This window comes from Acromyrmex echinatior, chromosome 19 (assembly GCF_024713525.1).
Source record: "Acromyrmex echinatior isolate Ae372 chromosome 19, ASM2471352v2, whole genome shotgun sequence".
NCBI lineage: Eukaryota > Metazoa > Arthropoda > Insecta > Hymenoptera > Formicidae > Acromyrmex > Acromyrmex echinatior.
Genome location: NC_141870.1, coordinates 2399153 through 2415216, shown reverse-complemented (window position 1 = coordinate 2415216; position 16064 = coordinate 2399153). Strand labels below are relative to the sequence as shown.

Genomic DNA, 16064 nt, shown 5'->3' with positions numbered 1-16064 from the left:
ATTTCATTAAACATTAGTTTATAAAAATTTATGTTATCGTATATATTTTTGACGTTTTCGTATAATCCCGCATACTAAAATTTGTTAATTATACTCCTATTTTGTCATTTTTATTATATTTTAAATATCGAAGGTGGTGGAGAGTTCCTCTATAGGTTGATTTCTTTTTATTCATTTCAATTTTCTTTACAAATTTAAATTAAAAAACAGAATACTGAGATGAATCAGTTAGTATAAAGAAAATAATACTTATAATAATTACTTATTTAAAAAATTATTTATTTTGCATACATAATTTTTTAAAGCAACTATATGTTTTCTTTACACCAAAAGCATCTCATTATTCTGTTTATAAAAATATTAAGATTCTCAAAAAGTTAATAGTTCATGAAATATAATATTTTATATCAATATGTGCCAAAATAAAATGTTAAATATCTCTTCAATTATTAGTTTTTTGACATTACTATCTTAATACTTTTATATACAAAATAATTGAAGGAATCATATTATGTAAAAAAAATCATATAGTTCCATTTTAAAAAGTGAAAGTGAAACCTTCATATCTTTTTGACGTCTCTATCTAAAAAAAAGCAAAATACGCCCTCCTCGAAACCCTTCCACTTCCATTTGAAATATTTTTTTGTATCATCAAAAATAAATGAGATTTCAGATCAGTCAATTTAATGGATCACCCTGTATATGAAATATGTCCATACAGTTCATACATTCTTTTTTTATTTGTAAAATTACTTTTGAGTATAATAGAAATAATAATAGTAATATGAAAACATTAAAAATAATTAAAAAGGTAATTTTCGCACTATATATGTTTTACAAAAAATCGAATTAGAAGAAATGTAAAAAAATTATTTACATATAATTATATATAAAATTATGCTTAATTATGTATGAGCAATTTTGTTTATATTTTTCTAAATTTGTTTTTTTCTAAAACAAACAATGCGAAAATTATTAATTATTTTTTAAATTATTTTTTATGTTTTCATATTACTATTACTATTTCCATTACACTAAAAAGTAATTTTATATAAATGAACAAGGATGTATAAACATGTATGAAGATAAATTTCATATTCATATAATTATACATTGCATGTTTATGTATGTTTATACATATTTATACATATTCATGCATGAAAAATTTTTTTACCAGGATATTACGTGGAAGTTGATTATTCGTTTTTATCTAATCCACGTAATAATATGGCAAAAATGTTAACTTCCTAATTTGATGCACGAAAAAGGTCGGGATGTGTCCACTCTCAATCTTTCTTTCTATAACTGGCAGTTTGTCGATGATTCATGTTTTCTCGTTACCAAAATGCTCTCATATCTAATAGTACGTCCTAACGTATATCCCATTAATAAAAAAAAAATTAAAAAATTTTTAAATGCGTGGAAATACTACGGAATAGAACCAAATGGAATAAAAAAAGACTATGGCCGGTATTCATAATCCGTTCTTATTTCAAGATCGTCTTAAATACTGTTTTAGATGCTAATAGCCCTTTAATTGACTTCTTAAGACTGTACTTAAGACGATTTTAAATATAAGATCCTATGAATACCGACGTCCTATGTTACCCATCAGAAATATTCACAGATTTGACTACGTAGTTCATGTCTACGTTTTATACACATAGAGGCGCTTTAATTCCATCTTTTACTCCAGTTTACTCTTAAAACTTTTCTGGTTTTATTGAAACTCCGTCGTCTGCAACTGTCAAAGTAATCTCAAATATGTTAAATATAATCAATACGTAAAATTTTACGAAGCAATCATGTCGTATCTAACAGGAGGTAGATTGAACGTCGGACTTATTCAGGAACAGGCGAGAAACCGATTACTTTGTCTGTTGGAAAAATGCGATGGTCCAAAGGTACTCTTACTTGACCTTCTCTAGACATATTAAAACAAATTACAAATTTGTTTTTACGATATATTTTTCCTTTTTTTCCGTAGGCTATTATATGGGACCAGTCGTTAGCTGGACCGATTGGTCTGGTCGCTAAGTATAATTTACTAGAAGAGTACGGTGTTGTGAAAATGTATCCGCTGTATGGTGGGACTTTAACAATACCACCTAACATTGCTAATGTCATATTTATCTCGAGGCCACAGTTGGAGCTTATGGATCTGATTGCAGAGAATGTTCATGGGTTGGTGCATAGCAAATATTATTAGATAGAATACAACATATCTATTCAGTGATATTAACAAAGGGGTCTTCACCCTTCATCTGCTATCTGGATACAAGCAAAATTTTACTTTTTCTGTCTTCTTTTCCAGTTTTCAGTTTTTATTTAATAAAGATTTTAGCATTTGAGTTAAAAAATTATTTTGGTGATATAACAGAAATGTTGAAAAGTAATCCTGAATTTTTCTACATTTCTTGAAAGTCTAGAGCAGTAAAAAAAAATTGGATTGAACAAAAAAGATTCAGTTTGCAATTGGAAGGAGTAAAAATATGTTTGCAGACAGACTGTCAAAATTATGTGTTGGTCCTAATATATTAGGATATTAGGTGTAGTAAAAATAATGGATTTCTTTTTACTACATCTAATACAGGGTCCGGCAAAATGATCTCCCACATTTTTAAATTATTAAAGATTAAAATGTGGGAGATCATTTTGCCGGACCCTGTATAATGATAACATGTTATGTCAAATTTTATTATAATTTGCATTAAATTGATATATATTAAAAAATAGTATATATTTGTTTATAAGTTTATATATTTGCAGAGAAGAGGGTAAGAGACCACGTAAAGAATTTCACTTGTTCTTTGTACCACGCAAGAGTCTACTTTGTCAAAAGAAGCTCCAGAATCGCGGTGTTTTTGGCAGCTTTACACTGATCGAAGAATTTAAGTGTGATCTCTTTCCATTTGATAATGATCTGCTCTCAATGGAACTCAGCGGATCCTTTAAGGAATTCCATTTGGAAAATGATCCCACTTGTCTCTATCAAGTTGCACAAGCCATACAAGGCTTGCAAAAGTTATATGGTAAAATTTCGAAAGTCACAGGAAGAGGACCAGCTGCCAGTAAAGTTTGGGAATTACTGGAGAGACTAAATAGAGAAGAGGAGGATAATAAATCACACCCTGTATCGTCTGTAGCCATTGAACATTTATTATTGTTGGATCGGTCTGTAGATTTACTGTCACCTTTAGTCACACAATTGACTTACGAAGGTTTAATTGATGAAATATATGGAATAAAATACAGTAAAGTATTGGTTTTGTATATTTTTTTATATTTCAGAATTATAATTGTTAAACATCTCTTCAATTTGAACGCAATTTGTACAAGGAATAATAACAGAAATATCTTCCATTATAGATACTGTGCAGTTACCTGCAAGAAAGTTTCACGACTCTGATGACTCTCCCACAGCAATGTCTCTGAATGAAAAGGAACAAATTATATTAAATTCAGGAGAAGAACTTTTTGCTGAGATTAGGTATATGTGTATATAAATTTCTCTAACAATTTTTCATATTATATTAGGTGTTGGAATTAATTCGTAGCGTTTTTAATGAAAGAATGTTATTTATTTCACATGAGCATTAAAAAATACATTAATGAAAGTACTTCCCATCACTTGTAAAACGCTACGAATTAATTCCAACACCTAATATTTTTACAGAGATAAAAATTTTAACGGCGTTGGGCCAGTTCTTAGTAAAAAAGCTAAAGTGATTTCGTCTCAATTTGACGAAAGACACGGAGATAAGAGTGTGCAAGAAATTAAACAGTTTGTTGCACGGTTACCTCACATGTTAGCAACAAAACAATCTCTAGCAAGGCGTAAGTAATAAAAACATGTGTTTGGATTTAATGTTCTCTGATTTTATTTTTTTATTTTTGTTTTAATATTTTTGTTTGTTGTAATTATTCTTTATTCAGATACCACAATCGCTGAGATGATAAAAGAAGTCACCGACTCGAGCAACTTTCTAGAATCATTGCAAGTCGAACAAGAATTGTTAAACTGTATCGAAACAGACAAACCGAATGCATATATCGAAGATATGATAGCGCAGCAACAACCTTTATTGAAAATTTTACGTCTTCTTTGTATACAATCGTTAACAAACTCTGGTTTAAAACCAAAGCTATTAGATTACTATAAAAGAGAAATAATTCACACTTACGGATACCAACATTTGCCAACTATATTAAATTTGGAAAAGGCTGGCTTATTGAAACAGCAACAGTCAGTACGACAATATGCAGTATTAAGGAAAGCATTAAGGCTCACCGTCGAGGACGAGAGTGAAGTAACACCGAAAGATATTAGTTACGTACATTCCATATATGCACCACTGAGCGTGAGATTGGCGGAGCAACTGGTACAACCAAACGGATGGCAAGGATTGAATGATGTGATGGGATTATTGCCAGGTCCTACTGTAAGCAGCATCCCATATAGTGTACTTTTGTCAACGAGACGTAAGTCAACTCTAAATCTTGATTTATTTATAGTTTATTTTTAATATATTTATTCCTTAAAAAAAATATGTATTTCAGGAAATTCTATTACTAGCGAAGACTCTAGTTCGGAACCACCGAAACTAATTCTAGTATTTTTCATTGGAGGATGCACTTTTGCCGAGATATCTGCTCTTCGGTTTCTATCGCAACAAGAAGAGTGTGAGTGTAATTTACATTATGAAGTATTTATTTGTACAAATAATAAACGTAATTACTTAATATATAATAAATGTAATATAATTTTTTTCAGTAAATGTCGAATTTGTCGTGGCAACTACGAGATTAATCAATGGCAACACGTTTCTTACTTCTTTAATGGAAGATTTAGAACGAACATGAGAAGAGAACTGTTTAAACCAAAAAGTATCGAAATAGGAGTTAATATTTTTTATATGATAAAGTAACTGTAAATATCTTATATTCCCTTCTTATTATTTTATATTCATAAATTTTATATATATAATTTTTAAAAATAAGATCTTTTTTAAAAACCTTATACATATATGAACGCTAATTGTATTTTGTACATACATGTATGTACAAAATGAAAATAAACTGCTGCAGTACATGAGAACGTAATAAGTACTTTTCTATTTATAAAGTTAGTGAATATATGATCATAATATAATCTAAAAATGTTTAAGGTTTTTCTAGATATTAATGAAAGTAACAAAAATCTTTAATAAACAAAAAGATTTTTGTCTCTAAACTGCTTATAATTAAGCATCCTCCTTTATAATTCTCCTGTAATTTTATAAATTTGTATGTTCATACATATAATATATTCTAAAAGGGAAAATCGAGTCGCTTAAATCTTTGAAGCATAGTGATATGAAGAATATCCTATTTTTCTTAGTGTTTGAATATGCAGGTTGGAGAAAAAAAATTTTAAATCACAAACTAATTAAATCGATAAAGTAAATATTTGAGGATGATCTCATCAACAATATAGAAATTTGTATATCGGTGAAATTATTAAAGATCTCAAATTATTCGTCAGTCAGTAAATAGGAAACTTCTACTTTTCATTGAATTGTATCATGATAAAGTAGCACAACAAAAGGGACGGCAAGAGGCGAGTTAATTCGCAACGTGACCGTCGTAGAGCGCCACCGCCATCGCGAACAGACGGCTCTCGCGCCTGGTGTGCCGTGTAGTGTGTACGGTGTATACGGTGCAAGTACGGTACGAAGGGGGACGAGCGAAATCGGACGTGAGACGCAGGTGGAGGAATCCTCGCGCACGGTCCCTGCGGTCGTCCGTGGATCCGAGGTACGGTGGTCTCGTCGTTGCTCGCTGTCTCGCGGCTCGTTCACTCTCGCGAGAGAGTGCTCGCGCGCACGTACGCGAAAAGAGAGAAAGAGGGAGAGAGAGAGAGAGAGAAAGAATATACGTGTGTGTGTGTGTGTGTGTGTGTGTGTGTGTGTGTGTAGGGTGTGCGTGACGTGCGTATACGGCGACGACACGACGACGACGACGACGAAGCGTGTATTGTTCCGGGGCGCGGTGCGCAACTCTCGCGAATCAACGGCAGGCTTGCCCGAGGATCGCAGGAATTTAATTATGCCCGCGGGATCGTCGGCCAGGTTCAGGAAAAAGAACTGCTACGCCTCCGCCTGAAGAGAGTACACACGGAGCCTACGAGGCGCATGCTTCCCCGCCCGCTCCCTCGCCATTTTGGAGGTGAATACAATTTTCTCGACCCTTTTTTAGCCGACCCTGCCCTGGTGTCCCAACGGGATTCCCATCCGCCGTGGATCGCGGCGTGTGAAACCGCGCGATGTCACGCCACCCAGACGAATGGACGGACGGACGGACGGACAGACGAATGAACGGACGGGGACGTGACGGGACCGGCCGTCATGATGCGCGCGCTATAACGCGTGAGGTGCATGTTTTCGTCCCGTCGTCGACAGTGCAGCGCAGCACCGCGACATCCGTGACGCGGCTGGGGGTGCGGCGGAGTGCGAGAAGGACGAGGACGACGACGGAAAGAGGTGGGGCAGGGGGCCTGATCGGCCCGATAAGCGCCGAGGACCCAACCCTCCTTACGCCCGCATTTCTCCGCCTCTTGCGAACTCTAGCCATCACCGTCGTCGTCGTCGTCGTCGTCGTCGTTATCATCGACGTCGTCGTCTTTGTCATCGTCGTCGTCCGATCTGTCCGCGAACTTCCCTTTTCATCTGCCAACGAATTTCCCGACGTCGTCGCGTTGCCACCGATCTCTCGCGAAAAGAATCACGAATCCGAAGGTGGCTCGCTCGCGTTTAAGGATGTTTCTCCTCGGCGCCGCGCGTCAATAATTGTCTCTCTCTCTCTCTCTCTCTCTCTCGTGCGCGCCCTGCCGAATTTTGCCTCCCAGCCCCTCTCCCCTTCCATTCTCTTTTTTGCTTTTCCTGATCCAATCCTGTCCGTGCGACGGAATTGTCACAGAAACGACAATCTCCGATAGGCTCCTCTTTATCGAGAATCGGCCTCTTTAATGATAGATATTAGGTGTCAGCTACTCGAGACTATTAAAGACCACGACGAGTAACGTGACTAACGCGACAACAATGACGGGACTTCGGCGATTCTCGCTCCTACGGGAAGAACGTGCCTATTTCTGTGTCGTTTGAGTTGTTACATGTTTCCTCTTCGCCCTCCTCACCGTGATCGCGAGGGAAATCGCATTTAGATCCTCACTCCCGCGAATGAGATAAAAAACGGAAATGACACGACAACGACCGATGACAAGATTCTGACAATGGGCCGAGTAAATGTTTGTGTTGTGCCTTTGCGTTTTCAATGCGCCGTGCTGCCATTCAGTGTACACTCAGTCTTTACACTCGTAAATCACGCGTAAGGTACATCCGGCTTGGAGGAATCTTGACTTTTGATACACGAGCGGAAAATTAGCGGATGCTTTTCCGAGAAACGAACAGTTTCTTCTCGAGAGAGTTCTCAGACCCGTGATGAACTTGGAGTTGAAAATTTCATAAAGAATTTAATTGCTTGCAATTAAATCGCTTGCAATCACTTTCGTGCAGTGAAATTAGAGAATATGAGTAGGAAAGTAGTGTTTCCAAGATAATCTCCGGTGCGAATCGGTTATAGTGTAAAACTGCAAGGCTTTATTATTAAATTCTTGACATTAAAACATGACGGTTTGTGGAAATGCAGACATATTGAAATTTGTAAGAAGACACAATTGAAACGTTTTGTAATTGAATGATAATCTGATTAGTGTAAAGTACACAAATATATATTTATCTATATAATTATCCAAGAACGATATCATAAATTATTAAGATTTTAAATTGTTAATTTGAAAGTGCTTTTATATTTTCACTGCAAAGTTATCATTCTTAATTAATGTGTGATAAAATTAATGATTTGCAAATACTGAAATGTGTAAATTCCTTGTTGAAATTTGAAATAAATTAAAAAATATTGACATATTAAGATATTAAGATATCGATATTAGCTACATTAATGTTTTGAGAATACAAAGAAATGAAATTTTATATTATTTGATTATGATGATCTTTATCACAAACTTGTATTTATCAAAATTCCTATTTAGTATTAAAAAATAAAAGTTAACAAATCTTGATTTTCTTTGGCATAATTTTGTAAAGACTTATCTCTGAAATAAGAAATCTACCTTTAACGTCTCATATAACAGTTTATGAATTTTTAAGTATTTTTTTTAGTATTATATTTTCTATGTAATTAATTAGATTATGAAATATATATAGTGACATTATATATATTAATTATATATATTAATAGTTATATATATTAATTATTGTAGCTTTAAATTTTATGAGCTTAATACGTCTAGATCTAAAAACATATTTCTTTTATAGAATGTTAAGTTTGGGAATGGACTGACAGAGGATTTAATATAAACAGACGGTTCGGGCAAGGAATCTAAAGATAACAGGGCAAGGTCTGGACTAGGCCTCGGGCATCTAATTATCAACAACTCGACTATGCCAGCTGTTGCAAGGCCTGGTAGTTTAAAGGACCCAGAGATTGCCGAATTATTTGAGAAAAATGATCCGGAGAAAATATTTGAGGATTTGCGCGAGATCGGACATGGCAGTTTCGGGGCTGTTTACTATGCACGATGCCTGGTTACCAAAGAAATTGTTGCCATCAAGAAAATGTCTTACCTGGGGAAGCAAACGGTGGAAAAGTGGCAGGACATTTTAAAGGAAATTCGATTTCTTAGGCAACTTAATCATCCTAACACTATAGAGTATAAGGGTTGCTATCTCAGGGACCACACTGCCTGGGTACGATATTTTTGTGTCTTTATTCGATTAATTCGATCATATTTTAAATCCTTCAAACTAGCATTTTCTAAATAATATTAAAACTGTACCATTGTATGCTGTTTTGTAGTTGGTGATGGAATATTGTCTTGGCTCCGCATCAGATATTATTGAGGTACACAAAAGACCACTGAAGGAAGAAGAAATAGCTGCAATATGCGAAGGTGTATTGCGCGGCTTGCATTATCTTCACTCCCTTGGAAGAATCCATCGCGATGTGAAAGCTGGAAATATTTTACTTACTGAGAATGGTACAGTGAAATTAGCTGATTTTGGGTCCGCGAGTATAAAATGTCCAGCCAATAGCTTCGTAGGGACTCCATACTGGATGGCGCCAGAAGTTATATTAGCTATGGACGAGGGGCAATATGATGGCAAGGTTGACGTATGGTCATTAGGAATAACATGCATCGAATTAGGTATGTGTATATTTAAGGTATGATTATGTCTAAAAACTTATTACAACATCAGTATGTTTGAACTTAAAGTAATTATTACCATATAATTTAAATTATAATTTGCACAATTATTCAATATCTGCATTTATAATTCTTTTATGTCCAATAAAGTGGCAATGGCTATTCCAATTCAAAAGACATTAATATAATTTTTCAAAATCCTATAATTTAATTAACATCTCAATTTTTCTGTTTTATCAAAGCAAAATAGTTTTATCTATATTCTTATTATTATTTATTCTTAAACACAAAACTGAATTATTTATATTATTGATTATAGCGGAAAGAAAGCCACCTTATTTTAATATGAATGCAATGAGCGCCTTGTATCATATTGCACAGAATGACACTCCAACGTTAAATTCGCCAGATTGGACTGATATTTTTCGACATTTTGTTGAGGTGTGTCTCACAAAAAGTCCAATTGAAAGACCAACATCCGGGAAACTGTTATCAGTGAGTTGTCCTTATGTATATCTGTAGCGATACTTTACATTATCCGTATGTATTTTTTCTTTTTTTTTGTTTCATTATATATAGTATGTTAGTAGTAGTCTAGTTGTTCTCTTATAGGCTTTCAATTTTACAGCATCAATTTGTCACCAGACCACGTTCTCCTCAAGTTTTGATAGATTTGATACAGAGAACAAAAGCCGCTGTTCGGGAATTAGATAATTTGAATTATCGTAAAATGAAGAAGATCTTGATGATCGATGCATGTGAAACAGAGAGCACAGTTGGTGACGCTGACGGTATGATTATTATTTATCAAATATCAATCTTATATGTATATTTTTTACGTTTACACTTTTTTTTAGTATGCTAATTAAAAGTGTTGTACATACTTTTGAATCTTCAAAACTACAATCACTTACAGATACTCCTGATGAACAAACAGGTGGCGATAGTAGCAAAAGCAATTCAATTACCTCAGAACACTCAATTCACTCGATGGGCGTCTCAGCAAGCTCTCAAAGTTCCTCCACCAATAGCCTGCCGCTGCCAAATGCTGATGGTAATGATTATTCTTCTGGATCTGTCAGAAATCGGCATAAGGTCTCAGCAGGTGGTGTCACTGCCAATCTTCTTGAACACGGTGCCAATAATTTTGCAACAATTAGGACAACTTCAATTGTTACGAAACAACAGAAAGAACATATGCAAGAAGAAATGCATGAACAAATGAGTGGATATAAACGAATGAGGAGAGAGCATCAAGGTGCTTTGGTAAGAATTCAAACATTCTACTTAATATCACGAATTTATACAATCTTTACAAATAATTTCATAATGATTACAATTAATAAATTTCTAAACTTCTTTGTATGTCTGAAAGAATTAAAATTTTGATAAATGATTCAATTGTTTAAAAAAATGATATTTAAATAAAGAGATTTTAAATCTCTAAACAATAATTATTGATAATTATGAAAAAATTTTTTAAATACTTATATTTATAATGTATTTCTTATATTTATAGGTGAAATTAGAGGAACGTTGCAAAATGGAAATGGAGTCACATAAACAGCTGTTGGATAAAGAGTATGAAACTTTGTTACAACAATTTAGTAAGGATCTCGAGAAATTACAACTCAGACATCTACAAGAGTTAGAACGCAAGTTAAAACAAAATCAAAATGCTGAGAAGAAACTTAATAAAGAGATAACAAGTAGACATGAAGCTGACCGTAAAGCTCTAGAAGCTCAACAGAAAAGAGAGTACAAAGTAAGATGTTGGCATAAGAAATTTATCATAATACGTAAAATTTTAATTCAAATCTTACACATTTAATTTATATCTTTAAATATATAATTTTATTTATATAGGCCTATAAAGAAAGATGGAAAAAAGAACTTTCTCAGGACGAAGTAACTCCAAAGAGGCAACGAGATGCTACACTTCAAAGTCAAAAAGATAATTTGAGACAGATGGAAGCTCAAGAGGAACAACGGCTTGCGAGGGGACAACGAGAATATTTGGATCTTGAAATTCGAAAATTCCGTAGAAAAAAGTTACTCATCTTCCATAGTTTGGAGCAGGAGCTTCTTCGTGAAGTTCGTATTACTATTGATTTAAAGATTTTTTTATTATTAAACTCTCATATATTTTTTTCTTCAAAATTTTTTCTATATCGTATTTTTTAATTTTAAATATTTGGAGTTAACAACTCTTTTCCCGTAGTGTTAATTCCGAAATCAAACTTATTGATTCTTATTGATATTTTTGTCTTATCTAGGATATTTTAAGAATGTGAATTTAATTACATTATGTATATTTATATATGTATATATATATATATATATTAAATAAACAGGAATTGAATAAACGGCAACAGCAGTTGGAGCAAGCACATGCTATGCTTCTGCGACATCATGAAAAGACGCAAGAATTAGAATATAGACAACAAAGAGCAGTACACGCACTTCGTGAGGATCAAGTACATCGACAGCATTCAACAGAACTTTGTAATCAGCAGGATTATATGCAACGAGCCGAACGTGATCTACGTAAAAAGCATGCATTAGAACTTAAACAACAACCGAAGAGTCTCAAGGTAAATAACAATATGTAATAATGAACATAGACATTGATATTTGTTCTTAGAATGATTTTCAAGCAAAATATTAAAATTGATACTTTAATATCAATTTCATTTTATTTGTATAGAATAATTCATGTAATAGAAATTCTACTGATGTATATATTATTTCCAATGTTTTCTTTACATATATGATATTGTATTCACAAAGAGTTTATAATTTGGAGTTTATAATTTTAGCAAAAGGAAATGCAAATTCGTAAACAGTTTAGAGAAACTTGTAAAATACAAACACGACAATATAAAGCGTTGAAAGCTCAAATCCTGCAAACGACTGCTAAAGATGAGCAAAAAGCAGTTATTAAAAAATTAAAGGAAGAACAAAGACGCAAATTAGCACTTTTAGGTGATCAATATGAGCAAAGTATTGCTGAAATGCTCCAAAAGCAAAGTATACGGCTAGACGAGTCACAAGAAGTAGAATGCCATAATCTTAAGGTTTGACAATTGACATTATCATATATTATTGCATATTGTACTATATTACAACATTATAATTATTCGCTATTAATGATAAATTAATATTAATCTTACAGGAAAGATTAAATTATGAATTAGAAATTCTAATGGCATACCAATCAAAAAATAAGATGCAAGCCGAGGCGCAGAGGAACAGGGAACGTCGTGAATTGGAAGATCGTGTATCCGTTAGACGAGCTTTGCTTGAACAAAAAATGGAATTAGAAACTCAGGAATTCCTTCGAGAACGTAGTGAACGTATACGCCTGTTACATGAAAGGCAAGAACGGGAACTGCAGCAATTTGATGAGGAAAGTGCAAGAATAGGATTCAGGTACGTTAAAAGAAAATAAAAATATACAATACAAAGTTTAATTAAGTTTTTTGCAAGAAATATGCTATATGCATTTGTCAAACACAAACATTGCATTATATTTTATAGCATTTTTCAAATTATTGCAGTGCTCTGGCGATAGCTGAAGCATCAAAAGAATCTTATCCGGACGATGAAAGCCTTAGTGGCTCTATGTTAAGTCTGGCTCACAGTAATAGCTCCACGTCCTTCCCCCCTAATAGTCTTTAATTTTAATCATATTAATATACATATACATATATACGTACGTATCTATATATGTATATGTATATATGTATGTATGTCTGCCTGTGTAGTAAGTACATGACGAGTCTGCCGACGTATAATAATAATAATAATAATAATAATAATAATAATAATAATAATAATAATAATAATAATAATAATAATAATAATAACAATTCAATGACTTACAAATATAACAAGGGTTGGCTCGTTGCGTGCATTGAACCGAACCTGAAAGATTTGTTAAGGTTGGGAATGTGTATTGGACTGAAATTGTCATAGGCGCGTAATTTTTAATCGTCCAGATGTATCGACAAACTTTGCCAGAAAAGAAAGAGAAAGCTTCATATTGAAGAAGAATTTAGATGCTTTTTGCAACATTGTAATATTTATTAATCGTAACCAAATATTCTGAGATGCATGTAGAGATAAAGGAAAAACTTTCAAACATTAATCTCATTTCTAATAATCCATTAGAGAATCTTTAAATTTATAGGCCAGATGATGTCAACATAGGGAATAAAGAATTTTATACACACCTATACCACAGAAAAAAATTTAGAGACATTTATTTATTAATATGCTACAAATATAATAAAAATAAGTACAATAGTTATAATGCTCGAAAATAATATATATTTTATTCTTTTTCCCTTAGATAAATCTGAGATATTTTTCTCAGTGTGGAGTTCTGATTTTTACGTTACTTTCACGATGAAAACTTTAAAGTTTTTCGTGATGATCGAGCATTGCGCGCATTAGTATATTTTTTACGTATTTCCAGATTTTAATTATATATATTCATTAAAGAGTAATAGTGGAGAATTTGTAAAGTAATATTCTAATAAATTTAGCAAAATTATCTTTTTGTTGTAAGTGTAAATATCAGCAATCAAACGTGCATTTTTCTAATAGAGGTTTAGATTCAGGATACAACAAAATATCCTTTTATTGCTTTATACTTTTCAACTTATATTAATATAACGAATTTAATTGCTAATAAAATTGTTGTTGAGAATTAGAAGCAATTGGTATTCACTTTTCAATTCCTTTCAAGTTTCCTGCGTTCAGAAAGTCATTATCATTTTATCTTTGTTATTTATTGAATATTAAACAAAGATAAAACGATAAATATACCCGGGTAAAGTTTCTAAACGCAGCTTTGTAAGATTCTTTAAAGTTGTATCTTGGATGTTTCCTAAATATGTAATTTACATAAAATTAATATATAAAATTATTTATGTGATATATTAATTTATATCTATTATTGCATTGTTTAAGAAAATTTAAATATTCACATTTTATATAATGAAAGATTCTTGATAATGAAGATGTTACGTTTTTTTATTAATCTAAATATTTTCTACGTTATTATAAAGTAAATTTATTTTCAGTTATAAAGCTAGTTATTTAATGTCTCACATGATTTCCTTTTCACTTCCATGTCTTTATTCATACAGCATTAAACCAGTGGAGTTAAAAGTATTTATATGTTAAATATGATATTTAATGAAAAGGAATAAAATCATGCAGATATTAATTACTTTAAATATAAGACAAATTGATATTGATGCATTAACTAAATGTTCTACACGTTTATACTGATAGCTATAACATTTATCTTAATTTGATATGTAAATTCCCCAAAATATTCACTTTTCATAATATTTCAATTGTACCGATTATTTGTGTTTTACGAGAATAAACGTTCAACAAACGTTTGTTCCTCTAAATTGCTTATGAGAGTTTAAAGTGTACCTTTTGATTCATCGCGCTCCATTATATTTTATATTGTATCATACACTCTATAACTGCATTCAAAATTTCATCCAGTACACATCCCAATGTTGTACTTTTACATCAAAATATACATGTTTTGTTTTCCTATTTATTATTTTTTCATATATTTTTTATTTTGTATGTCACGAAACCATTATACATGTAAAATCCGTATCCATGATTGTGACTGTTGTTCCTTCCGATGTTTTGTTATATAACAATTTTCCTAGAAAATCAACGAAAAACAAATATCTCGTTTTGTATTAAATTCAAGAAGTACATATTAAGAAAGTGTATTTCCATTAACGATAACATTTTTAAGCAGGGGTGCTACTATATTATGTAGTTAATACTTAGCAAAACATACAATCAACATTTATTTTTGGAATATGAAATGTCAGTAAGTTTTATTGTATAAAGAATTTTATTGTTATCATAAAAAATGTAAATTTTTATGATTCAATTAATTTCTTTTTAATATATATTTATAGATACATATGGAGAGCAGTAAAACATGTCACCATGAAATACTTGTAAACGATAGTTGACAAAGCCAATCAAATACTTGTATTATATATTAATGCGTATATATTATATTTAAAAAAAAAAGAACTAACGTTATATAATTTTATTTTACGCTTATAACTTGAGATTTTTCACCTAAATTAAAACAAAAATGTTTATTTAGTTTTAGAAGAGATATAAGTAATTATAAAACAGATTGCGGGGCACGACCAAAAATATTGCATTTTATTTCGTAAGTTCGTTAATCTTTCTTCCCCCATATAACTTATACATTTAAACAAAAATTGAAAGCTTTAAACGACATTCACATAATAAACATTTTGTCATTTGCATTATCAATGGCAATGTAGCATATACATTCCAATTTTCATTATATATATACATATATATATATATATATATATATGTAATATATATTATGTATTTTTTTTAATCTTCGTAAAAATAAAATTTGACGCGAAAATTATACGCGACTAGCATGCATCGAACGAATATCTAAAAGTGTGTTCAATTATAGTGATATGAGTGATTGTAGTAAAACATAAACAATACAATTGTTATCATGGTTATATGTTCCAAACTGTACAATACGGAAAACTGTCACAATCAACCGAAATATTTCCCATTATGATATGTAAATACAGACGCATATTATACATAGTAATTGAAATGTAATAACTCACATTATGGAAAAGACAGTAAGATGACATCCATGTATGTATGAAAATACACATTTAAATTCTTCCTTAGATTCTTATTAGGGACAGATGTCTGAAATCAATTACTATAATCAATTTGA

At 32.0% G+C, this 16064-nt stretch overlaps 2 protein-coding genes across 7 annotated transcripts; both read left to right on the top strand.

Moving 5' to 3' along the window:
- Positions 1-1660: 1660 nt before the first annotated feature.
- Positions 1661-5106, top strand: car (vacuolar protein sorting-associated protein 33A). Its single transcript, XM_011059070.2, has 8 exons — positions 1661-1904; positions 1988-2184; positions 2770-3254; positions 3370-3490; positions 3677-3837; positions 3937-4482; positions 4561-4683; positions 4775-5106. Exons 1-8 carry the CDS (start codon positions 1806-1808, stop codon positions 4861-4863), a joined length of 1821 nt encoding a protein of 606 aa, XP_011057372.1. The 5' UTR covers positions 1661-1805; the 3' UTR covers positions 4864-5106.
- Positions 5107-5649: 543 nt separating this feature from the next.
- On the top strand, positions 5650-14848 carry Tao (Serine/threonine-protein kinase Tao). 6 transcript variants are annotated; one of them, XM_011059068.2, is made up of 12 exons: positions 5650-5796; positions 8376-8807; positions 8917-9265; positions 9585-9760; positions 9894-10056; positions 10182-10531; positions 10785-11030; positions 11132-11359; positions 11620-11859; positions 12085-12342; positions 12441-12697; positions 12826-14848. In XM_011059068.2, the coding sequence occupies exons 2-12, from the start codon at positions 8502-8504 to the stop codon at positions 12944-12946; spliced, it is 2694 nt and encodes an 897-aa protein (XP_011057370.1). In that variant the 5' UTR covers positions 5650-5796; positions 8376-8501; the 3' UTR covers positions 12947-14848. The 6 variants fall into 6 exon arrangements, with proteins under 6 accessions (XP_011057370.1, XP_087272406.1, XP_011057369.1 ...); XM_087416280.1 differs by having other exon boundaries at positions 5654-6207; positions 10203-10531; XM_011059067.2 differs by having other exon boundaries at positions 5655-6207.
- The last annotated feature ends 1216 nt before the right edge of the window (positions 14849-16064 follow it).

Coding starts and splice junctions, on each gene's coding strand:
- car (XM_011059070.2), top strand. CDS start 1,806: ATGTCGTATCTAACAGGAGGTAGATTGAACGTCGGACTTATTCAGGAA. Junction 1,905..1,987: donor AAAAATGCGATGGTCCAAAG/GTACTCTTACTT, acceptor TTTTTTCCGTAG/GCTATTATATGGGACCAGTC. Junction 3,491..3,676: donor GAACTTTTTGCTGAGATTAG/GTATATGTGTAT, acceptor ATATTTTTACAG/AGATAAAAATTTTAACGGCG.
- Tao (XM_011059068.2), top strand. CDS start 8,502: ATGCCAGCTGTTGCAAGGCCTGGTAGTTTAAAGGACCCAGAGATTGCC. Junction 10,532..10,784: donor GAGAGCATCAAGGTGCTTTG/GTAAGAATTCAA, acceptor TTATATTTATAG/GTGAAATTAGAGGAACGTTG. Junction 12,698..12,825: donor AGTGCAAGAATAGGATTCAG/GTACGTTAAAAG, acceptor AAATTATTGCAG/TGCTCTGGCGATAGCTGAAG.